Source organism: Ctenopharyngodon idella, chromosome 22 (assembly GCF_019924925.1).
Source record: "Ctenopharyngodon idella isolate HZGC_01 chromosome 22, HZGC01, whole genome shotgun sequence".
Classification (NCBI taxonomy): domain Eukaryota; kingdom Metazoa; phylum Chordata; class Actinopteri; order Cypriniformes; family Xenocyprididae; genus Ctenopharyngodon; species Ctenopharyngodon idella.
In genome coordinates, this window is record NC_067241.1 from 11,677,189 (window position 1) to 11,702,098 (window position 24,910).

Genomic DNA, 24,910 nt, shown 5'->3' on the forward strand with positions numbered 1-24,910 from the left:
TGATGTACAATAATGTTTTATGAGAAACATACTTGTGGGTGTTTTTCTTACCGATTGCAGTGTAAATTGTTATAATGTGACAGACGTTCTACTCATGCTTCTTGGCAGTAAATTCACTTTTCCGATTTTTATACGACAACTTGACCAGTTTTGCTTCCACCTGATGTCAACAACACCTTCATGGTTTGCCTTTGAATTCAGTGCTGGAATAAAGAGATACAAGAATAAACCGGGAATGTTAAATGTGGCTATTTAGAACACAATTCTGAAAATCTGATTGTTTTGTTGGGATGCCAAAAATCCGGGTTAATCAAGAAGTCACAAGAGCTGCTGTAATCCTGATTAACTTTCCATTCCAGGCATTTTTGTCTAGCCATAATGTGTAACTTATTGTTTTATTGACGCCTTAATATTAGCTGAATTAGTGTCGGATTTCATATTTCACCCCAAAATCAAAATAAATATATTTTGCAGAAAGGTAATGAAGCAAAAGTAATGTATCCATAAGATTTTTTTTTTTTTTTTTTGCATTGTGCAATTATTTTTGGCAATTAAGTGCATTTTCCCCATCCTTATTAGTGCAAAGCAAAAAATGTGTGAAAATAAATAGTGAAGTATTTCACTGAAAAATAGTGCACTATTGAACCTGTTAACCTCTGTGCATTAGTATTCACAGAATGTAGATGATTCATGCGGTACTCACAGTGAATGAGCGCTCAGACCTGAACAGACTCTATTGTTCTTGGAGTCAGCCATCCTTGATCTCGCATGACTCCGATACTGTACCAGCCATCTACAGCAGATTTGACTCAATTTCCCATTTATTCGCATTAAACGCTGTTTCTCATACACATCTCAAAATTAACACTTACATGCTTATTTTAGCACCAAAACTCATTCTATTGCATTTGTTAGGATATTAAAAAAATGTTCAGATGTGGCAAAAAAGTGTAAGATGCTTATGGCCGCTGACCCAATTAAGAAACAAAGCTTTTAAAAGCGTCAGATGTCCAGCCGCATGCAGTGCTCCACTGATATCACATGGAAGCATTCTCCAGCTTCGTTCCTCATTAAAAGAAGCTCAGCTTGGAAAAGAGCTTGTAATCTCAATGTGACTCAAAGTAAAAAAAATAAGCCCCAATATGTCAAATCAAGTATTTTCCACTCAAACAAAAGGTTCTTCAGTAGTTATTTGCAGCACTTTAGCTTCAGAACTATACTTCTTTTTACTTTTTTTTTTTTTTTTTTTTAATTGAAATCTATGGTTCTATGGTAAGTAAAGATGTTCTTGATGTTTTCTTACAAGTTCTTCCAATCTGTATATTGGTTTTTGGGTTCTCCTTATATTAATAATAATAAAATGCTTTTTGTTCAAATGATAATTATTAAGCATAATTAATAAATTAGTTTGATCAATTAGTACAAGTAATAATAAATGTTATTTTATTCTGATAACTCTTGCACAGCATCACTAGGAAATTTTGCACATTTTTGTGTGTGTGTGTGTGTGCATGGTCCTAAGTTAGGGGAGGGGCTGTTCAGCCATAGATGTAGGATGTGGCTATATAAAGAGCGATGCTTCTGAAGATGTAAGTCATTAAGGTGCCAACAACAAAGACACAATGAAGCTACTTTCAAGAATACTGATAGTGACCTGTTTGTCTGTGGCTTTAACAAGTAAGTAAACATTATTTCAATATTAATTATTTATATTTATTGTGTTTAATTTAGTTAATATTATTAAATAGACAGCACCATTTTCTTGTATATCATATTGCCCTGGTTACACATTATATTGGAATTATGTTTACCAGCATTTATAATTAGTGGAGGGTTTTTTTTAACTGCATTGAAAAGAACACTGGTTATCAGGAAAGGCGAAAGAAAAATGTTAACGTAATAGTTAACTATTTCAATTAATGTTGCTGGAGGGTATTCCTGCCTTGCTTGACAGTTCCATGTGTACGTCATTTAGTTTAAAACTTGCCCTACTACAATTTCCAAACCCTGCGGGTAAATTTAATGCTGCGTGACAATGTCCTGATCTCCTTGACCCCCTTATATTCCTTAAAAGTATGTCTGCTAATTTTCCAAGATTAGACATAAAGTGCATTAGCTAATCAGATCAAATAAGAAATAATATATCCTATGACTTAAAAATACAAAATAGCCCAAAAGTGTTACTGTAATGTGACAAGTCTTTTATACCCATAATGTTATAGTTTTGACTAGCACAGCACCAGCTGTTTCTAAGTTTCAGTCATTCATAACTCTAGCATTGCATTCAGATTTTGAGTTATGCTAGCCTATGCACTTTGCTCGGAGAGCAAGCCTGTCCTTTATGCAGTAAAGCCAAATGTATGGTCACATGTATAGCTGACCATCACATGCACAGGATTTGTGGTCACACTGCAGAAATTGTGCTATATTTTTTATCCGGTCACATGCCCCGCCTCTCATTCTCTCCACCAATTGTAGACTTTAAAGTTTTTAAGTCAGTCATTTAGAGTTAAAGGGCTTTCGATGTCTTTTCTCTCAAATCATTTTTTTAGTTTCCACCAAATAATCTCATTTCAGTTTCCTCGTTTTTCTTTTCTGCGTAAGGACAAGTTGACAGAAGCAACTCGAAATCCAGATTCAATCAAAATCAGACATGGAATACAAAACGCTTCCCAGTTTGGAAAGATGGAGACTCACTCAACAAAAACAGCTGGACAGGTGATAAAATTCAGTCAAGAAAGAAAGAAATTTCTTTTCTACATCATTAAATCACACACTTAAATCGATGTAGTATTTGCAACTGTAATGTTAGTTCACTTGTTTCATTAGTGTTTCGGTAGCTCAAATGGTAGAGCATGTTGCTAGCAACCCCAAAGTCATGGGTTTGATTCCCCGGGTGTGCATGAACTGATAAAAACATGAATGCAATGAAAGCTGATTTACACTCTTAAAAAATAAAGGTTCTTTACTGGCATCTTTGGCTCAAGGAAGAACGTTTAACATCTATGGAACCTTTCCATTCCACAAAAGATTCTTTATAGTGCAGAAAGATGCAATTAAAACAATGTGACAAAAATACACACAATTCTAACTCAAATGTTTAATGTCATGATTGCTACCATCTATTTGCATTAGTTTACATCTGGCTGGTCATTTTCATGCATTCGTTATGCAGTGAAGTTGCATATTTAAAGCTAGTGACATGAGAAAACAAAATGATCCATTCATGCAGTCAAAAGAAACATATAAACAAGTCAGAAACGCATTCAATTTCTGCTCTTTTTTTTATCATCACTGTATTTTGTTATTTTGATTAGATAATCATCAAGTGTTCTAAAATAGAAGCAAATAAAGTGAGAGAGTATACATACAATATACATATGTGTCTATTTTCAATGCTATGGCCTTTGTATAGATATTTAAAGATGGACATCTTCAAAGGGATTGTTCACCCAAAAATGAAAATTCTGTCATCATTTACTCACCCTGAAGTTGTTCCAAATCTGTATAAATTTCTTTGTTCTGCTGAACACAAAAGAAGATACTTTGAAGAATGTTTGTAACCAGGCTGCTTTGGGGCACCATTGACTTCCATAGCAGGAAAAAAAAAATACTATGGAAGTCAATGGTGCCCCAAAACTGTTCAGTTTCCCACATTCTTCAAAATATTTTCCTTTGTGTTCAGCAGAACAAAGAAATTTATACAGGTTTGAAACAACTTGACGGTGAGTAAATGATGACAGAATTTTCATTTTTGGGTGAACTATCCCTTTAACATTAGTTAATGCTCTATGAAGTAACATTAATGATCAAGGTATAAATAATATATTTAATAAATATAAAGTTAACCCTCTATGGTACACAATATGATATCAATGAGGAAAAAATTATTTGTGGTGTTTTCCTGCTTAAAATTGGACACTATAACAATATCAATAAACATTTTCATTAATTTTTAATTTATTTATTTTTTAAAAGTCTCATTTTATTAAAAAGAAACTAAAATAGACTATGTTGCCTGGAGGCAACACCATACCATAGAGGGTTAATAATTTTTTTTACATTTAAAAAGTACAGTACATTTTCATGGTTCAGTACTGTTTTTCGATTTTTGTAATAAAGTTCAGCACTATTTTTATGTTTGTTTTCATTCAGTATTTATTTGAAAAACTATCGGTTGATTAATCGGTTATCGGCCAGTGTGGTCCAACCTAGTTATTGTTATCGGTAAAATCCACTCTCTGCCGACCTCTAGATAAAATGCATAAATGTAAATTTCTACAGGTGGACAACTGAAGTTTGATGTGGGAAATGATGCACCCACCTTGACCGGTGCCAAAATCACCTTCACCATTGACATTGTGTTCCCTCACAACCAGAAGGTCCTGCCAGATGGACAAGTTGTTTGGGCACAAAACTGCACAATCAACGGTATATTTCTATGATCTTCATCTCACTTTCATCAAAGATGAAAATGCATTTTCTGCTGCCAGCACTATGACCAACAAAATTTTAGTCGTATTAATAATAATAATGCACAAATATGTCAACTTTTCTAATTTAGGCACACAGTTCCATGAAGGAGAGCCTGTCTATCCTGAGGAGAACTCTGCAGATGCATGGAATGCTGTGTTCCCTAATGCTCCTCTCCTTCCCAGACAGGGGGACAAGCAACCTCCCTATGTGTTTGTATGGAAAACCTGGGGTAAGGAAAGACGCACTTACTTTACTGTGATGTGCAGTTATCTCACCTACCTGACAATCCGCTATTGTGTTTGACAGGTAAATACTGGCAAGTGTGCGACGGACCGTCCTCATCACTGACCATTGGCACTGATGATGTTCCTCTGGGCTCTTATATGATGGATGTTGTCATCTATCACTACAGGCAAAAAGATAAATTCATCCCTATTGGATACGCATCTACACAGTTTAGTATCACCGGTAAGCATATTGTAAACATAATGTTGATCTTTTGTTTAGTTTGGTTTTCGGATGTAATGAAACACTATTTTATCCCTGTGTTTCTAGACCAGATTCCCTTTGCGGTTTCCCTGACTCAGGTAAATGACAAAGATGAAGGTGATCGGATATTCATCCAGAACAGAGCGGTGGCCTTCAGCATCACCATTCATGACCCCAGCCAATACCTGAGCAAATCAGACGTGACTTTTAACTGGAATTTCGGGGATGGCAGTGGCACTGTAATCTCCAGGGAACTGACCGTCACTCACACTTACATTACATCTGGTGCCTTCAAGCCTCAAGTTGTCGTACAAGCAGCTATTCCGGATTCATCTTGTGCAACTCCACCAAACCTTCCAACTGAGGCTCATCCCACTACCAACACCTTCACCTCTGAGAGCCCCATTCGCCCAACTGAACACATCACTACAGGTGCACAGCATGGTTCTATATGTGTGTGTGTGTATGTGTGTGTACAGGTTTGGCTATACACGTGTGTAGGCCAAATGTCCTTACTTTTATAGTGAAATATTATGACAACCCACTAGTGAGGACATTTTACTGGTCCTCTGTTAAAAAGGCTTATAAATCGGTCAAAAATCTAGTGTTTTGGGTTGGGTTAGGCGATAGAAAATATCTTTAACTTGATATAAAATCAATGTAAGTCTATCCAATATCCTCACTATTATAGTGAAACAAATGTGTGTGTGTGTGTGTGTGTGTGTGTGTGTGTGTGTGTATGTGTGTGTGGTTCAGGTATACCCTACATTATGGACAAAATGTCCCACAAAGATGGTCATATCCAAAATCAGTCTTTGGGAAGACATTTTTTAGGTCCCCTTGAGGAAAACAGCTTATAAATCATGTTTTTTTTTTTGTTTTTTTTAAATGTAATAATGCAGAAACTTTTCTGTGATTCATTATATGGAATGTCCTCATAAAACATGAAAACCCAACGTGTGTGTGTGTGTGCGCTTGCGTGTGTGTGAAGAGATACGAAAATACTGCATACTGATAGATAGATAGATAGATAGATAGATAGATAGATAGATAGATAGATAGATAGATCAGTATAGTCAACTAACGTTAGTCGTCAGCATTCAAGTATTTCATACGGTGAGCTTCAACAGCTCGGCCTCGGACTGTCGCAGTAGATTTAGTCCACAAACAACTCATATATACCCTAAAAATAGTTTTCATTTACAATAAATATTACTAAAATTCAGCGTTAGTCACTTACTTTTCGCGCCATCAGTTGTACACTCAAGCTCTGAGGCTCCAACCGGATCATTGAATCAGTGAGTTGTCGACTGCAATCAGATCACGCGCCTAATGAATCGTTCACTGTGATTTGTGAACAACGTCAACAGATTCATCGAAAAGAATCGATTTAAAATGATTCATTCATGTGTTTACATTAATCAGACATCTCGGTTTCGGAGCGATTCGGTTTCTTCATTTTGAAATAACGATGAACGAAATGATTTATAAAATGCAGTATAGTAAAAAGTTAAATATTATTATTTAAAATTTAAGATTTAAGTAAAAATGTCGATCAAAATAAAAAAATATCCTAATAAAGTATGTTACTGTCCACCTCTGTTTATTTAGCTATGCCTGTGTGAAATACTGGAGCCTACATAGTAAAACATCAGTGCTAATTCTAACCAGAGTAAAACTCAAAGTTCTTTTACTTTATTTACTTTATGAATTAACAGATCATGCTACCAATCAGTCTTCAGCTCCCATTCTGAAATCCACTTCTGCATCTACAATGAAAATGATTCCACCTGCACCTACAAATGAAGTTCCAACAAGATCCAGCCTTGAGAAGGTCTTTGACCTTAGATCTGGATCTAAGACATCTGAAACACTGAAGACAACTACTAGTAAGTTGTAGTTTTCTTATTTTTTGATATTCAGAGATAATGAATTCTAGATAATTATATCTAAACATTAATTGCATATGATGTAAATATATTTATACTAATAAAAATATATATTAATATAAATTTACATATGAATTTCCAAAATATCAGCTGCTGACATGGAGGCGATTGTGGAGGAAGACAACATTGACCAGGACCATGTATCAATAATAAAGCGTCAGGTCCCAAACACACTCAGTGACTGTGTGATTTACCGTTATGGATCCTTCTCAACTGATATTGAGATTATCGGTAAGATTCTTTTTTTGACTTGTATTTTTATATGATCCATTATAGACCTTAATTAGAGAATAATGTATGTTTGTATCCTCAGAGGGCATTGAAAGTGTGCAGATCGTCCAGGTGGCCGTAGCTGATGGTTTACTGCTAACAGAGATGGAGCAGAATGCTGTTGATTTCACTGTTTCCTGCCAAGGAAGGTGAGGTCTGGCAAAGCATGAAGTTGGAACCTCAAAAAACAGCCTGATAGAGAGTTCATGACCTTACCTGCTCTTTTTAGCCTCCCCACTGAAGTGTGCACTGTAGTGTCGGATGCAGACTGCCATATGCCAGTTACGACCATCTGCAATGCTGTGAGCCCCTCCTCAGACTGCCAACTCATCCTTCGACACTTCTTCAACGACTCTGGGATCTTCTGTATCAATGTGTCTATGACGAATGATGTCAGTATGGCGGTCACAAATGCCAGGGTTAATATTAACATAGGTGAGTTTATTCACTGTTGAAACTTTAGGCGTGGTGCTCCAAAATGAGAACAGTTCTTCAAAAGGCTTATAGAGTTATTGTGCTATTGAATCATCTTGCATGTCTTTATCTGTACCAAATTTAGCAGGTTCTAGGTTGACATCTGCAGGTGCCGCTGCCCTGTTGTTAGGAATCCTGACTGTTGCAACAGCATTGGGTGCTGTGGCCTTTGCATATAAGTGAGTCATTTTAACACTGCTTAATATCCATGCACTGACTTATTTAGCTGGCATGAATCATTCATGAATATTATTAATTATTCAAACTGTCCCTTTAGGTTTCCTAAAGCTTAATCAGTAAGCAAATTGGTGTGAACATTAACTGGTAAAACTGGTTGGAAAGCAATCAACTGGCCTTGTTTTTCCATTTTCTAGGCGTCTTAAAGGGTATCAAAGGCTGACCGAGGTCCCTGCATGCCAATCCAACAACGCTGGAGTGAGCTCTATACCAGCGCTCTTCTGGAGCCTGATGAACCAGCAGATGGTGGATCAGAAAAAAGGAGTAGTGTGAATTTTACTTAAAAACTAATGAAAATTCAACTGAAAAAGTAATGTTACGTTAGCACTATCTTGAATTGTGTAAAAGCATAAACCTTTTTTACCATTCCATTTTTTTTAATCTTTAATGTTTCAATTTGGATTTTTGTATTTTTATACACATATTTGACCCTAAATCATTTTTCTACAAAGACTTGTTTTTAATTACAGCATTTGTCTTAAATTTTGTACTTTAAACTTGAAGGGGAAACTATTGCCATTTGGGCCAACAAAGCATATTCAACAATATGTTAACAGTTAAAGTACCTCTGGAACCCCTTTTTTAATGCAGTTGAATAAAATAATACAAAAGCTGCCATTATTTTCTGGCCTCATTATCTTAGACATTGGTGTCTACAATCCATTTAATTAAGGCTTTTTACTATAAGACCATTTGATACCATGACCTGCTTTCCTTAAGTCGTGCAAGCATACCACTGCTGTAACTCATTTGCACCTCCCTAAAAACCTAGAATGGCCTTAATACCGACTGCTGAGTGACTACTAATCTACTTTTCCTTCATCCGGAGTTGTTGGAAGCCAAACCTGTCAAAGGTTAGTAAGCAGATTACTTGTCTTGAATGCTCAGAATGTCTTAAAACCAAAAGCCAATGTTAACCTCCACATGAAAGATTTTTAAAGCATTGCACATACACAGATTTTTGAACATCACCATCAATTTATTCAGTCAAAATTTGGCAAGCAAATTCCACAAATAAAAGTCATACTGGCCATAACAATACATCAACTGATCAAGAATGTGTCCCTAACATTTAGGAGTAGACTTTACACTTGATACCTCATGTATATCGTTTGTAAATTAACGGTCTACTGTTTTCAATTTTAGACATTCGTGAACATTTTAATATTCCTCGCCCTCTTCCTCTCCTTCACCCTCGATGGAGTCGACACCGACTTCCTCGTAATCTTTCTCCAGGGCAGCCATGTCCTCTCTGGCCTCTGAGAACTCACCCTCCTCCATACCCTCACCCACATACCAGTGCACAAAGGCACGCTTGGCGTACATCAGATCGAACTTATGATCGAGACGAGCCCAGGCCTCAGCAATAGCTGTGGTGTTGCTCAGCATGCACACGGCCCTCTGCACTTTAGCCAGATCACCACCTGGAACCACAGTGGGAGGCTGGTAGTTGATACCGACCTTGAAACCAGTGGGACACCAGTCCACAAACTGGATGGTGCGCTTGGTCTTGATGGTGGCAATTGCAGCGTTCACATCTTTGGGCACCACGTCACCACGGTACAGCAGGCAGCAAGCCATGTACTTGCCGTGACGTGGGTCACATTTCACCATCTGATTGGCTGGCTCGAAGCAAGCATTAGTGATCTCAGCCACAGAGAGCTGCTCATGGTAAGCCTTCTCTGCAGAGATCACTGGGGCATAGGTAGCCAGTGGGAAGTGGATACGAGGATAGGGCACCAAGTTGGTCTGGAACTCGGTGAGATCGACATTGAGGGCGCCATCAAACCTGAGGGAGGCTGTGATGGAGGATACAATCTGACTGATCAGCCTGTTGAGGTTGGTGTAAGTAGGACGCTCAATGTCGAGGTTCCTACGGCAGATATCATAAATGGCCTCATTGTCTACCATGAAGGCACAGTCAGAGTGCTCTAGGGTGGTGTGGGTGGTCAGGATGGAGTTGTAAGGCTCTACCACAGCGGTGGAGACCTGAGGAGCAGGGTAGATGGAGAACTCCAGCTTGGACTTCTTGCCATAGTCCACAGACAGACGCTCCATCAGCAGAGAGGTGAAGCCAGAACCGGTTCCACCACCAAAGCTGTGGAACACCAGGAAACCCTGGAGGCCTGTGCACTGGTCAGCCTGAAAAGAAACCGTTTGGTCAGTAACCAAACATAATATATCATTCATTTTATGTTTGTTTGTTTATTTACAACTACATACCAGTTTGCGAATCCTGTCCAGCACCAGGTCAATGATTTCTTTTCCAATAGTGTAGTGTCCACGAGCGTAGTTATTGGCAGCATCTTCCTTTCCTGTGATGAGCTGCTCAGGGTGGAACAGCTGACGGTATGTCCCAGTGCGCACCTCATCTGGACAGACAGGTCATGAAGAAACGTTTAGCAAACTAAGCACTTTGACATACACAGTATCATAGATAAAATGAAGTCCCATCTTCTTACCAATGACAGTGGGCTCCAGGTCTACAAACACAGCCCTGGGGACGTGTTTTCCAGCTCCAGTCTCACTGAAGAAGGTGTTGAAGGAGTCATCACCTCCTCCAATGGTCTTGTCGCTGGGCATCTGCCCGTCCGGCTGGATGCCATGCTCAAGACAATAGAGTTCCCAGCAGGCATTGCCAATCTGGACTCCAGCTTGACCAACGTGGATGGAGATGCACTCACGCTGTAGAAGCGAATGTGGAAATCATTATAAGAATTTTTGTTTGTATAGTTTTGTTTGTATTGTAAGCCACAAACCTTTTTATAAGGTTGCTAGCTCTCAAGACATGCGCAAAGGCTTTCTTTTGCTCATTCTGTTGACATTTGAATGTGTTCAATGTTTTAGGTACAACAATAGACATCTGACTGACATTGCATCAGAAATGCACCACCATAAATGTGCTGTAAACACCTGCTTAAATGATATTTACCTTAAGGACAGACATACAAGAAGTGAACTGGCATAATAAAGACTTAGAAGGTTACCAAGAAGGAGGAACAAAGAAAGCAGTCAGTTCTCTTTATTCAAAGGGAATGAGGCAGGAATGGGAACAAGGCTGAAGCCCCACCCACATAGGATAGGCTTGCCAGACCGTGTCTGACTAGCCGTTGAAAGAGAACAATAAAAATGTTGACAGAAATCTACCTTTTCCCATTTATCTGTCATCTCAGCGGTTTACAAAAGAGTATGAATTTCAATAATGGAGGGGCATTAGTTATAGCAGGTTTTTAGATGCAGAAACTGAATTGCATTTTCTCAAGGGCTGTATCCACTATTTGAAGGGAATTCAGAATATTCTTTGATTAATATATATTTTTTAATGATCAGTTCTTAAACGTTTATATTTGGTCAGTGCTAATCTTGAATATTTGGTTGCATCATTGAATTTCCCTAAAGACAGCTTGATATAAACAAAGGCAGTTCCCAGAAATTCAATAAAAACAATATCAGCAAAATAATAAAATGCATGAACACATTTAATGCAAAATCTCAGTGGAGACAATAACAGCTGTGGAATAGAACAGGAATAGAAATCCAGTCATCTGCTGCACAGGCCAGGCATGAGCTTCTGCAGACAGCTGCAGTCCCCACCCAGTTTACTGCTCATGCGGATGGGAGGAGGGGTGGATGCAAATTTCAAGAAAATTCTATGTCAATCTCTGATGGAGGAAAAAAAAATCATTCTATTTGTGCATTTTTGTTAGGATATCATTTAAGTCACACTTATTAATTATAATACATGGTGATTAGATTTTAATTATGCAGTAATTGCAAAAGAATATACTTGTATATTCTATTTTTATATCGTATATAATGAATAATGATTGAGACAGCGATAACGCACACTATTTTAACAATCATTTAAATACATACGTCAAAAAAAATGACTTCATCATGTGAGATGGTTTTGGAGATGCACCCTCAAAACAGGTGTATTACTAGCCTGAATATGATTTATAACCAAAAAAAGGGGGTTTGTGCATCATGAAAAACTGATGATTATGTTATTTATAACGGCATTTGACCAAAACTCGTAATTTCGAGCATATTCTGAAGGCATACTTATGAATGGATGGATGGATGGATTGATGAATGGGTGAATATTATTGGGTTGGCGTTTGCAACGGCATTTATAAACTAAATGACTGTACGATGAATAATATTTTAACTGCAGCATTCTCTGCATTACAACACTTAAGATTATTTGCAAAAAATAAATCTTTGCTCGGTGTCACGTCGCGAGCTTTTCCTCCATTTTAAGGAAAAGGCGCGCGCTGAATGACAAAGAAAAGCCGCTCAAGCCGCTTTGAAAAATACCAGACGAGCATTAAATGACACACACATTTGGGACGAAAACCTTTGCCGCGTCAATGTTTGAAAGGGAAAGAAAAAGAATTATACTCACCATTGTTCTGGAGGAGATGGAGCGATGAGGTGAATATCAGGAGGCAAGAAATTTCTTTATTGTTAGGAGTATACTGTGAGTATACTGTTCAAGATTGAATCAGTCAGTGAGGATGAAGGGGAGGAGTTGAATGAGCTTGACGTCGAACGAGGAAGGGAGAAAATGCAAGTGTTGTGACCGATATAAATCAGTGCAATGCGCATCAGATATGGTGCTTTTCCTCTTTTTGGTATTCATACAGGAACATGAACCTGTTATCATCATTTAAAGGCTTGTACACGTTTCCTTTCACACAAGCAATCAAACAACCGTCAACTCAAGAACCAATAGGAGCGCAGAACCTGATGATGCAATAAAATTTATGGAGATTGTTTTTGTTTGCTCGCCACCATTTCGATCCCGCATGTAAATGCAAGCTCCTGGGATTGGGTAATATTTCAACTTGGATTTCTTTTTTTTTCTTCTTTTTTTAAACTACATATAACTGATTTTCTATACCCCACATCATTATGCACATATCAAATCTCCAACAAGCCATATTTTCCCACATCAGGCATTAAAGACCTTTTATTGTTTTCAGTTTTTTCAAATTTAAACACCTTTTATAGAGTACCTCAGGGATTACATGTTTTCGTAGGCAAAACCCGGAAGTGAGTTAGCATTTTAGGACTACCGTTTCCATCGCCCCGAAGTCAATGGTTTTTTTTAATGGGTTTTTCGCTAAACTGCCTGAAATAAGGTCTGTGGTTAACAAAGCCTCTAAATATTTTCACGTTTTGATCTATGACATAAAACACACCAGTTATAACCCGCTTGTGATTTTTTAAACCTTTACTTTGTCTTAAAAACAGCGGTTGCTAACAATTTGCTAAAAGGGACTACTTTCTTTGCAGGGACTTTAGACGTCATCATGACAAACAGGACATTTGGACAGCATTTCTCATGAAAAAGTGGATAAGTATTCATACACAGCGCAGATCATAATCAGCGAGCATGTTTTTAAATAAAGTTGTTTTTTAAATAAAGTATGAGGAAGCTTGGTGGTGGTGACGTTAATCCGCAACCATGGTGTGCTGTAGTCCGTTTATAGCCTACTGTTAGCTTTTTATATCTGACGACTTTATTTAGGCTTCAAAATGTATAAATGTTGTGTTAACTTGTAAAGATTATCTTGATAGACAAAACGTGTAAGTGTCATAACCCTTTGTTAAACACAGAGCTTATTTTTTGCGATTTTCCAAAAGTATATGGGAAAAATGCATAGGCTTTCGATCGAGGGAACCCGTGCGCCGCTAACTTCCGGGTTGGCCTACAAAAACACATCATCCCTGAGGTACTCTATTCCCACCCCTTAACGGACAAAATGGAATTGGTTTAAAAAGGATTTTACACAAAACTTGGTATAAAACAAACATCTAGGCCTACCTGCTCACATGTCCTTCATAACAATTTAATAACTATAAATGTAACATTTATGATAATTTTCACAATTTTATGGGACTGAAGTTAAAAATAAACCTTGTGTGTCTGTGGTCTCTTTATTTCTGTAAAAAAAAAAAAAAAAAGGTTTCCAATTCAGATGTTTAACTAAAACCACAATTTTATTGTGTTAGTCCTTAACATGTCCAGTTGTAATCAGCAAGAAATGCCTTAATTTTTATTCATTTTCCCTATTTTTTCCCCCAAAATATTAATGTGACAAGGTTGAGAATAGTGTGATGGGGTTGAAGACTGTAACAGGTTTGAAGTGAGACATTGCCTTCAATTTTATATTTTTAATTTAGTCTCTATTGGGGTTTTTGCTCAATATGGCCACTGCTCCTTGAAGTAGACCATATGGCAGCAATTAAATAATAAGTACATTGTATATATACTTATGGATCAAAATAAAGTTTTGAAAAATAATAATTTTTTTGATCTTAAAGGGTTAGTTCACCCAAAAATGAAATTTCTGTCATCATTTACTCACCCTCATGTCGTTTCACACCCGTAAGACCTTTAGATAGAGATTAAGATATTTTTGATGGAATCTGAGGGTTTCTGAACCACACATCATTGGACCTTTTGAGGTCCAGAAAGGTAAAAACATAGTTAAAATAGTCCACGTGATTACAGTGATTCAACCTTTATGTTATGAAGTGACGAGAATACTTTTTGCACGCAAAAACAAAACAAAAATAATGACTTTATTTAACAATTTGAACTGTTGTCATAAACAGTTGATGTAGTGAACTCAGTGCAGGCTTCCATGTTTACGTCCAAACGCGGCTCAGTATTGGCTGGCTCCTGCATCAGCATCACAAGCATGCGTCGTGGTGCTCACGTGTTCAGCTTCGGCCAATACTGAGCCGGCATTTGGACATAAACATGGAAGCCTGCCCTGCGTTCACTATGTCATAATAACATAATAAAGTCGTTATTCTTGTTTTGTTTTTGCACACAAAAAGTATTTTCGTCGCTTCAAATATATCTTAATTTGTGTTCCGAAGATGAACGAAGGTCTTACAGGTGTGGGACGACACGAGGGTGAGTAATTAATGACAGAATTTTCATTTTTGGGTGAACTAACCCTTTAATTTTATGTGATGGGGTTGATTTGTTAAGCTTGACAATACCCTCCTTGACTATAATACGCCTCAAAAATATGAATAAAAAGTATGATACTACTCATTATCTTATTCACTATTGTTAAACAGACCTGAATGATGTAATTTCTGGTAAATTATGTCACATATGGGTTGAGTCTAAATTATTATAGGCGGAGAATGGTTGGTGTGACGGGGCTGAGTTCAGACTTTTTTATAAAATATCTTGCTTTTTTTTTTTTTTTAATATTTTTTTTCACAAGAAAGTAACACAAATAGATACTTACAATATTGCCAAAAATTACAGACATTGTGCACGTTTTGTTAAATATTTTCTAAGTACAAATTCAGTGAAGTGGGACATAACAAAATGCTTAGTACAATAGAAGACTATTTTATGATAAAAATGATTTAAATGCAGCAATTATTTTTATTCATTATAATGGACATACCAAAGTATTATGAAAAGCTTTTAACATTTCATTTTGGTGAACCACCACTTTAAAAAGTCTGGGGGACTGAAATACTACAATGACCCAGTTCACAGTCACTGAACGTGCCACGGATTGATGATGTAAAACTCCGGACGAGTCTTCTTGCGTGCGTCCGTTTTCTTGGCTGCCGTACAGTCTGATATTAATGACAACTGAGATCCAACAGTGACATGGCTTACAGCGGGGATCATGTTTACAGTGTGACAAGCAGCAGTTGTAAAGGACTATTATAAATCGTACTGTGTCCACTTGGCTTTAGGCTATACTGTTTGAGAAAATTGTCTTGCATCATGTTGATACAAATTAAATAGTATTTTTGACTAATACTAAATAAAAAAAAGAATATTAATAGGTTAAGAGACCAGAAACAAAACAGCTAAGACCATGCAGCAAACCATATTTGATTTGTTATTGTCAGCAAGGACACATTAAAGGGTTCGTTCACCCAAAAATGAAAATTCTGTCATTAATTACTCACCCTCATGCTGTTCCACACACGTAAGACCTTCATTCATCTTCGGAACACAAATTAAGATTTTTTTGTTTGAAATCCGATGGCTCAGTGAGGCCTGCAAAAGCCAGCAATGACATTTCCTCTCTCAAGATCCATTAATGTACTAAAAACATATTTAAATCAGTTCATGTGAGTACAGTGGTTCAATATTAATATTATAAAGCGACAAGAATATTTTTGGTGCGCCAAAAAAACAAAATAACGACTTATATAGTGATGGCCGATTTCAAAACACTGCTTCAGGAAGCTTCGGAGCGTTATGAATCAGCGTGTCGAATCATGATTCGGATCGCGTGTCAAAGCGCCAAACTGCTGAAATCACGTGACTTTGGCGCTGATTCGACACGCTGATTCATAATGCTTCGAAGCTTCAGGAAGCAGTGTTTTGAAATCGGCCATCACTATATAAGTCGTTATTTTGTTTTTTTGGCGCACCAAAAATATTCTCGTCGCTTTATAATATTCATATTGAACCACTGTACGCACATGAACTGATTTAAATATGTTTTTAGTACATTAATGGACCTTGAGAGAGGAAATGTCATTGCTGGCTATGCAGGCCTCACTGAGCCATCGGATTTAATCAAAAATATCATTGTTTGTGTTCCGAAGATGAATGAAGGTCTTACAGGCGTGGAACGGCATGAGGGTAAGTAATTAATGACAGAATTTTCATTTTTGGGTGAACTAACCCTTTAAGATAATTTTTATGTTGCCTGTTAAAGTATAAAATGACTGAATGTAGATAGTCAGACAGTAGATGCTATCAGACTGAGCCTAGTGTTGTATGGCACTGTCCTGCTTGCCTTCTCTCCTCCCTCTGTGTCCTAGATTTTGTTGAAATGATGTCATCGCATTTGTCACGTGAGCGACTTGACTTTTTTTTCTTGCCCTGTCAGTGTCAGTGAGCTGTTCACATCTGCTGGGTTTATGCAAAACTGGAAGCCTGTTTGTGTCTGTCTGAACACCCATGACTGTCATATTCCTAATTGCAGGGTCTGAGCACAAAAATCGGTTTGAACCTGCTACTTACTTCCCCAGCTAGTATTTCAGGCAGTTTGTTTAGTTTTTCCAGGCTCTTATTTCCTTTACTTGCATGTTTAAATACATATAACAGTATAACCTTTGACTAAATAAGTTAATATAATCATACTTTCATTTAATCACATATTGTTTCTGTGCTTACAACATAACAAAAATCTCAAATTGAAAAATTGTTGAAACTGATGTAATGCATTTAAGATAAGCATTCCATCGGAAGTGTTCCACTGGCTGGATTACCGCAGGGAATTCTTCTCACAGATGCTGCTATGAGAATAGGATGGGAGGGACGGGTCTGTGTGCAGTTGCCAGTGGTGAGAAAACTTTAAACATAAACCACAGAACGTATTTGGTATTCTGCCACTGGCTATGTGTACATAATGTCAGTCTGTGACTCATAATAAATGAGTCATGGATTTTTTTACATCAGCTAAATCTGTGCAGTTCTCTACACATTTATGCAGTGTTGCTCCTTTAAAAGACTTGAAGAAGCCTCCATACTTTTTAAAGTCACCATGAAATCAAAATTGACCATTCTTGTTTTTTTTAAAGGAATATTGCAGTATTTATTATAAATGATTTATCCATGCATGGATAGGCATAATTCATGTGCCCTCATAATCTTTAATCAAAATAACTAGCCTTTGCAGCAAGATCTCTTCTCTAATGACGTATTTACTGGCATGAGGGCGGGGCAACCTGTCACTCACATGAGATCACAGCAACAACCATCCAATCAATTCCCAATGGACAAAATTCCCACCCTACATATTTTCTTGTTCGAGAAGCCGTTTCTATCGCATATACGTCACAATAGGTAAGAAAAAATCTGTTTCATGCCGACTTTGGCTATTTTGTAAAAACAGGTGGTGTGCCTTTGTAAATCAATATTATAATTGGATTTTGTTTTCCCTCAGTCTTTTCCTTCAAGATGTTAGGAGGTTATTGATACCAAATTTGGCAACCTTTAGAGGAGGCATAGTTTACTGTACGTTCACTGATATAAAAATTCAAACTGTGACATACAGTAAATCGAGTAACAATAATCTGTCTAATGTATTTATTTAAACTCTATTGTTCTGATATCAAAATGCCTCCAGTGTAGATAGCAGTTAACATCTGGAAGTAGGTAAGGTAGAAGAGAAGCTCTGAATCTAAATAAAAAGATAATCGTATCATGTCCGTCAGTATTTGCATATCAATTTGCATATCAGTATTTTATTATCTTCCTGTTATACCCCCTTGTTCCTGCAGGATAGCTGTAGTCTTTTTTTTCTGCCTGCGTCATCTACGATATTGATTTTTGGTCCTTGTCTTAATGGGTTGTGCACTGCAGTGAACAGGATCAGAGATTATGCTGAAAAAGCAACAGAGATGCAATCTGTCTCAGAGCAGTTGATTGATATAGCATTAGAACTTGCCTACAAAATTTGCAAATTATATATATGTACGTGTTTGTGTGTGTGTGTGTGTGTGTGTGTGTGTGTGTGTGTGTGTGTGTGTGCGTGCGCGTGTGTGCAATACTGCAAATGAATCATTTAAAAGAATTTGAAGCAGGTATATAAAATGTCTACTGAAAGAATTACAGTAAATTCCTATAGCCTGCAGGATAGCATTATTATTCTAAACATGTAAGGAGCTATGTGAGACCTGTAGGCTTATTGTTTTTACTGCTCAAATGTTGTTAGCAACCAGCCTATAAACAGTAAAATGAACACTCACGCATGAAAACAAAAAAAGGGAAGAGAGAGAAGAGGGAGAAAAAGGACATGTAAGAATAGGCTAGTGGTTTTAGCCAAACTAATAGGCTAAAGGAGAATTTTGCATTTATCAATGACAATACAATAAGTCTAAGAGGTTATATATGCATTGCAGAAGCATAGCAGTTGCAAGTAACCATGGCAGAGGACAAACATTATATCTCCTGAGACAATCATCTTCTTTCAAAGGGCAACGACCATGTGCAGCTCAGAAAATATATTGATACTGGAAAACATAATCTTTTTGGGCTCACATGAAATTTACTACAGGAAATGTACCTTTATCCTTATAATATTGCATTTTATTTTGTTTATACTAACAGAACTCTCGCTTTCTGTGTTTCAGTGTCTCCTACCTGTGGAGAAGAGAATAGCTGAAAATATTTACTTTCTTTGGACCCACTCATATTTAAGATAATATACATTTGTATAAGAATTAATTTATCCCTTTGTTTTATATAACGGTATATACACCGATCAGGCATAACATTATGACCACTGACAGGTGAGGTGAATAACACTGATTATCTCTTCATCACGGCACCTGTTAGTGGGTGGGATATATTAGGCAGCAAGTGAACATTTTGTCCTCAAAGTTGATGTTTTAGAAGCAGGAAAAACGGGCTTGAGCGAGTAAGGATTTGAGCGAGTTTGACAAAGGCTAAATTGTGATGTTAGACGGCGAAGGTTTATTGATGCACATGGGGAGCGAAGGCTGGCCTGTGTGGTCCGATCCAACAGACGAGGTACTGAAGCTCAAATTGCTCAAGAAGTTAATGCTGGTTCTGATAGAAAGGTGTCAGAATACAGAGTGCATCGCAGTTTGTTGCGTAAGCTGACCCCTGTCCACCGCCGAAAGCACCAACAGTGGGCGCGTGAGCATCAGAACTGGACCATGGAGCAATGGAAGAAGGTGGCCTTGTCTGATGAATCATGTTTTCTTTAACATTGTGTGGATGGCCGGGTGCGTGTGCGTCACTTACCTAGGAAACACATGGCACCAGGATTCACTATGGGAAGAAGGCAAGCCGGTGGAGACAGTGTGATGCTTGGGTCCTGCAATCCATGTAGATGTTACTTTGACACGTACCACCTACCTAAGCATTGTTGCAGACCATGTACACCCTTTCATGGAAACGGTATTGCCTGGTCGCTGTGGCCTCTTTCAGCAGGATAATGCGCCCTGCCACAAAGCAAAAATGGCTCAGGAATGGTTCGACGAGCACAACAACGAGTTTGAGGTGTTGATTTGGCCTCCAAATTCCCCAGATCTCAATCCAATCGAGCATCTGTGGGATGTGCTGAACAAACAAGTCCGATCCATCTCACAACTTACAGGACTTAAAGGATCTACTGCTAACATCTTGGTGCCAGATACCACAGCACACCTTCAGGGGTCAAGTGGAGTCCGTGCCTCGACGGGTCAGGGCTGTTTTGGCAGCAAAAGGGGGACCAACACAATATTAGGAAGGTGGTCATAATGTTATGCCTGATCGTTGTGTATATATATATATATATATATATATATATATCAGATCTTATATCAAAAATTTGAAAATTAATGGATTATGTTACTAACATCATAATTTGGAATCAGTAATAGACTACAATTTGTATGTAATCTACTCAGCACTGTAGGCTATATTTATATATATACTCTGTTGACAATGACAGAAAGTGGTATTGGTGTAACTAAATAGGGGACAGATGGAAGAGTGGGTATTAAAAAGGATGGGCCATCCCCTCATTCCCTGCTGGGGCAGCTGCATCCTCCCCCTGTGTACTGCTATTCAGATTTAGGGTCATGTGATCTATACATAATGGCCGTTAATGTAGGCTTGTGTATTGGATAGTCAGTATCTAAGCAACTCCGTTATTCATCGCCTAGCAACGGCTGGAGCCTGGGAGGAGGGCATGGGGGGTTGGGTGTCTTAGTCCCATGGCCTATATTCCTCAACGTCTATGCTGGGTCATTTCATCCTATATACATATATGACTCAACATTTTTAAAAATATTCAAATGCTTTTTTTTCTGAACTCCTACCTGAATAGGAATAGATGCTGAATAAAGACTGCTGATTTTCATAAACTATTATTTCTCGAGTTATTATAGAGTGTGTTTTTCCTTCATATTTTTACACAAAGCCTTACAACTTCCTATGTGGTTATCATGTAGCCTAATTTCATCCCAGTTTTCTTATTTAATTTGCTAAAGTGCAATTTGGATAAGCTATAGGCTAGCTATACAAAAGTCCCTCTTAGTTCGTTTTTCTAAGCACAAATTAAAGAATGGAAAAAGAATATGGGATAACTAACTCCAAAATTTACCCCAGGCAAAGCTCTTAAAAGGGGCAGAAGGTGTCAAAGAGAACAGATGGAGAATAGGTTGATCAAGTTACACAAAGATGCTAGTACATAAAGGTTTACGTGTACAAGGTGTTCATCTAAAATAATGTATTATGATACAAGTGTTTTAGAGTCATTAAAAGCATAATGGGAGGGTAAGAGAGAAAAATTAAACTCACAATTTCACATTTTCGTCTTTCTAGCAGCTGACTACAACAGCGTTTCTAATATGTGATAGTTGATTTGAAACTAAATCTTTGATTCCTGAACAATCATGTCTTGGATTTAAACGGTATTCAGTATTTCAGATCTATTGGGTGAGGTTCTGGGAGGTGTTTTACTAACCCTAATCTTCCTGACAACCAATAGAAATTAGTCTAGCCTTCCGAACTAGGCAGATCTCATCGCGTCTGACCAATCAAATGTGAGAAACGTAGTCGCCAGGGCAACACTCATATATAAAGTGAGGTCCGTCCGTTATAACGTTATTCTTCTTACATCGACCCCTCGTTGTCGAACTGTAAGATCTCTCCGCCAAGAATCTTTTCTCACCCGGCCAACCAACACTACCAGAAACAATGGTGAGCACAATTTCATGTAGCTTACTTCATATCGCTTATTTATACAAATATCCATTTTCTTTCGGCTTATTGACTGTTATTTACTGTATCTTATGCGTTTTGTAATATTTCGGGTATAAAATAAAATATGGGACAAAAATACACCTTTAGAGACAATTAATTATTCTTCAAAAAGAGCGGTACATTCAAAAAACGTTTTGCTTTTGTAAATAATGTGTTTTAAAAAATGATTATTTATGTATTTAAATGCATGTATTTTACATAAAGTAATGTAGCAATTGATATATTTATAATCTAAGAAAGAATATGAAAAATAAAAGAGGTATAATGGGGATGTGATGCACGTTAAAACGAGACAACAAAGAGAATGGAGCCGCATAAATGATCTGGGTGTAGCCGGTGGCTCCATGCTGTCCGGTATGGTGTCATATTGAATCAATAGACAAAAAACATGAGATGCAGCGCCTCCCAATGGATATGGTCATTGGTCAAATATGTATTTTTATTTTATTAATTTTTAAAAAATCATATGTCCTATTAGGAATATGATTAAAAACGTTTATTCGAGGGACGAGTAGTGCGATTAAATTTAAAGGGATAGTTCACCCAAAAATGAAAATTCGTTCATCATTTGCTCACCCTCAAGTTGTTCCAAGCCTGTATGAATTTCTTTCTTCTGCTGAACACAAAAGAAGATATTTTAAAGAATATGGGTAACCAAACAGTTGATGGACCCCATTGACAATGGGCCCATCAACGTTTACCGACATTCTTTAAAATATCTTCTTTTGTCTTCAGCAGAAGAAAGAAATTCATACAGGTTTGGAACAACTTGAGGGTGAGCAAATGATGATAGAATTTTCATTATTGGGTTATCTATCCCTTTAATTGTTCTCAGAAATCGTATCGCATTTCAGCGCTGTTGTTGAGGCTGTTAAATATTTATGGTGATGTAGGCAGCATCACTAATGCAGCTGATGGACATTCCCCGTAAACCAGCAGTTGAGGGTGTTATGTGATCACTTCCTCTGACATGATATCTCACTGGGATATAACTGCACAGAAACAAGATATGGCTGCATGTAGCCTTAGAAGTTTAGATGTGAATGAATAAAGCTTGGCTTCACAAGAGAGAGACATTTGCATGTTTTTTTTTTTAGTTTGATTTTGCCCTTTCCTTCTACAGCGTGAGTGCATCTCGATCCACGTTGGTCAAGCTGGAGTCCAGATTGGCAATGCCTGCTGGGAACTCTATTGTCTTGAGCATGGCATCCAGCCAGATGGGCAGATGCCCAGCGACAAGACCATTGGAGGTGGTGATGACTCCTTCAACACCTTCTTCAGTGAGACTGGAGCTGGAAAACACGTCCCCAGGGCTGTGTTTGTAGACCTGGAGCCCACTGTCATTGGTAAGAAGATGGGACTTCATGTTATCTATGATATTGTGTATGTCAAAGTGCTTAGTTCGCTAAACATTTCTTCATGACCCGTCTGTCCAGATGAGGTGCGCACTGGGACATACCGTCAGCTGTTCCACCCTGAGCAGCTCATCACAGGAAAGGAAGATGCTGCCAATAACTACGCTCGTGGACACTACACTATTGGAAAAGAAATCATTGACCTGGTGCTGGACAGGATTCGCAAACTGGTATGTAGTTGTAAACAAACAAACAAACATAAAGTGAATGATATATTATGTTTGGTTACTGACCAGATGGTTTCTTTTCAGGCTGACCAGTGCACAGGCCTCCAGGGTTTCCTGGTGTTCCACAGCTTTGGTGGTGGAACCGGTTCTGGCTTCACCTCTCTGCTGATGGAGCGTCTGTCTGTGGACTATGGCAAGAAGTCCAAGCTGGAGTTCTCCATCTACCCCGCTCCTCAGGTCTCCACCGCTGTGGTAGAGCCTTACAACTCCATCCTGACCACCCACACCACCCTAGAGCACTCTGACTGTGCCTTCATGGTAGACAATGAGGCCATTTATGATATCTGCCGTAGGAACCTCGACATTGAGCGTCCTACTTACACCAACCTCAACAGGCTCATTGGCCAGATTGTGTCCTCCATCACAGCCTCCCTCAGGTTTGATGGAGCCCTCAATGTCGATCTCACTGAGTTCCAGACCAACTTGGTGCCTTATCCTCGTATACACTTCCCACTGGCTACCTATGCCCCAGTGATCTCTGCAGAGAAGGCTTACCATGAGCAGCTCTCTGTGGCTGAGATCACTAATGCTTGCTTCGAGCCAGCCAATCAGATGGTGAAATGTGACCCACGTCACGGCAAGTACATGGCTTGCTGCCTGCTGTACCGTGGTGACGTGGTGCCCAAAGATGTGAATGCTGCAATCGCCACCATCAAGACCAAGCGCACCATCCAGTTTGTGGACTGGTGTCCCACTGGTTTCAAGGTCGGCATCAACTACCAGCCTCCCACTGTGGTTCCAGGTGGTGATCTGGCTAAAGTGCAGAGGGCCGTGTGCATGCTGAGCAACACCACAGCTATTGCTGAGGCCTGGGCTCGTCTCGATCATAAGTTCGATCTGATGTACGCCAAGCGTGCCTTTGTGCACTGGTATGTGGGTGAGGGTATGGAGGAGGGTGAGTTCTCAGAGGCCAGAGAGGACATGGCTGCCCTGGAGAAAGATTACGAGGAGGTTGGTGTCGACTCCATCGAGGGTGAGGGAGAAGAGGAGGGCGAGGAGTATTAAATGGCAGAAAGAAGTGTGACATTTAGGAACCATGAAATGGAAAAATTCAAGCAGTGATAATTAAAACTCACAACCAATGAAAATGATGTTGTTACAGTTCTTTTGGACATCCGAAATAAAGCTCCTTTCAAACTAATTGAGGGGTGTCTTGTGTTAAATTGTTGTGTATATTTATATGAATAATGTATAGCAGATATAGCAATGGAAGTGTTTTAAAGATCAACAATCAAATGGGTGAGGTATAATTATAATTAAAATGTATTAAAAGTAAGAAAAAAGGGAAAAAAAACATGCTTAAGTTCAACCATTTTTCAACATGACATTAAATATTCCAATTTGTTGTGCTCAAATACTGAGCAAAATGTTACCAGTGTCTTCAGAAACTATACATACATTGGGGCCCATGAATGAGACAGAAAACACAAGTACAATTACAAATTGTTTCTCCAAAAAGTAACATGAACACAACATGGAGAGCAGCATTAGCCTAAACAACGACATTCTGAGCATTGCTGTAGTATATGACCATCATGATAACTCTTTACAATAAGGTTAATTTGTTAACATTATTTAATG

The 24,910-nt window shown here is 38.2% G+C and overlaps 3 protein-coding genes across 4 annotated transcripts; 2 read left to right on the forward strand and 1 right to left on the reverse strand.

Moving 5' to 3' along the window:
• Nucleotides 1-375: 375 nt before the first annotated feature.
• On the forward strand, nt 376-8,457 carry pmelb (premelanosome protein b). The gene is made up of 12 exons (XM_051880775.1): nt 376-1,677; nt 2,605-2,718; nt 4,285-4,431; nt 4,565-4,705; nt 4,783-4,944; nt 5,032-5,397; nt 6,684-6,854; nt 7,005-7,145; nt 7,228-7,333; nt 7,414-7,619; nt 7,744-7,837; nt 8,033-8,457. Exons 1-12 carry the CDS (start codon nt 1,623-1,625, stop codon nt 8,166-8,168), a joined length of 1,839 nt encoding a protein of 612 aa, XP_051736735.1. The 5' UTR covers nt 376-1,622; the 3' UTR covers nt 8,169-8,457.
• A 396-nt stretch (nt 8,458-8,853) lies between these two features.
• On the reverse strand, nt 8,854-12,559 carry LOC127505313 (tubulin alpha-1B chain). The gene is made up of 4 exons (XM_051880776.1): nt 12,304-12,559; nt 10,358-10,580; nt 10,119-10,267; nt 8,854-10,037 (listed from the first exon to the last, which is right to left on the reverse strand). The coding sequence occupies exons 1-4, from the start codon at nt 12,304-12,306 to the stop codon at nt 9,057-9,059; spliced, it is 1,356 nt and encodes a 451-aa protein (XP_051736736.1). The 5' UTR covers nt 12,307-12,559; the 3' UTR covers nt 8,854-9,056.
• Nucleotides 12,560-21,477: 8,918 nt separating this feature from the next.
• On the forward strand, nt 21,478-24,470 carry LOC127504593 (tubulin alpha-1A chain). Of its 2 annotated transcripts, XM_051879396.1 has the most exons (4): nt 21,478-21,624; nt 22,811-23,033; nt 23,124-23,272; nt 23,354-24,470. In XM_051879396.1, the coding sequence occupies exons 1-4, from the start codon at nt 21,622-21,624 to the stop codon at nt 24,332-24,334; spliced, it is 1,356 nt and encodes a 451-aa protein (XP_051735356.1). In that variant the 5' UTR covers nt 21,478-21,621; the 3' UTR covers nt 24,335-24,470. The 2 variants fall into 2 exon arrangements, with proteins under 2 accessions (XP_051735356.1, XP_051735355.1); XM_051879395.1 differs by having other exon boundaries at nt 23,124-24,470.
• Nucleotides 24,471-24,910: the final 440 nt, after the last annotated feature.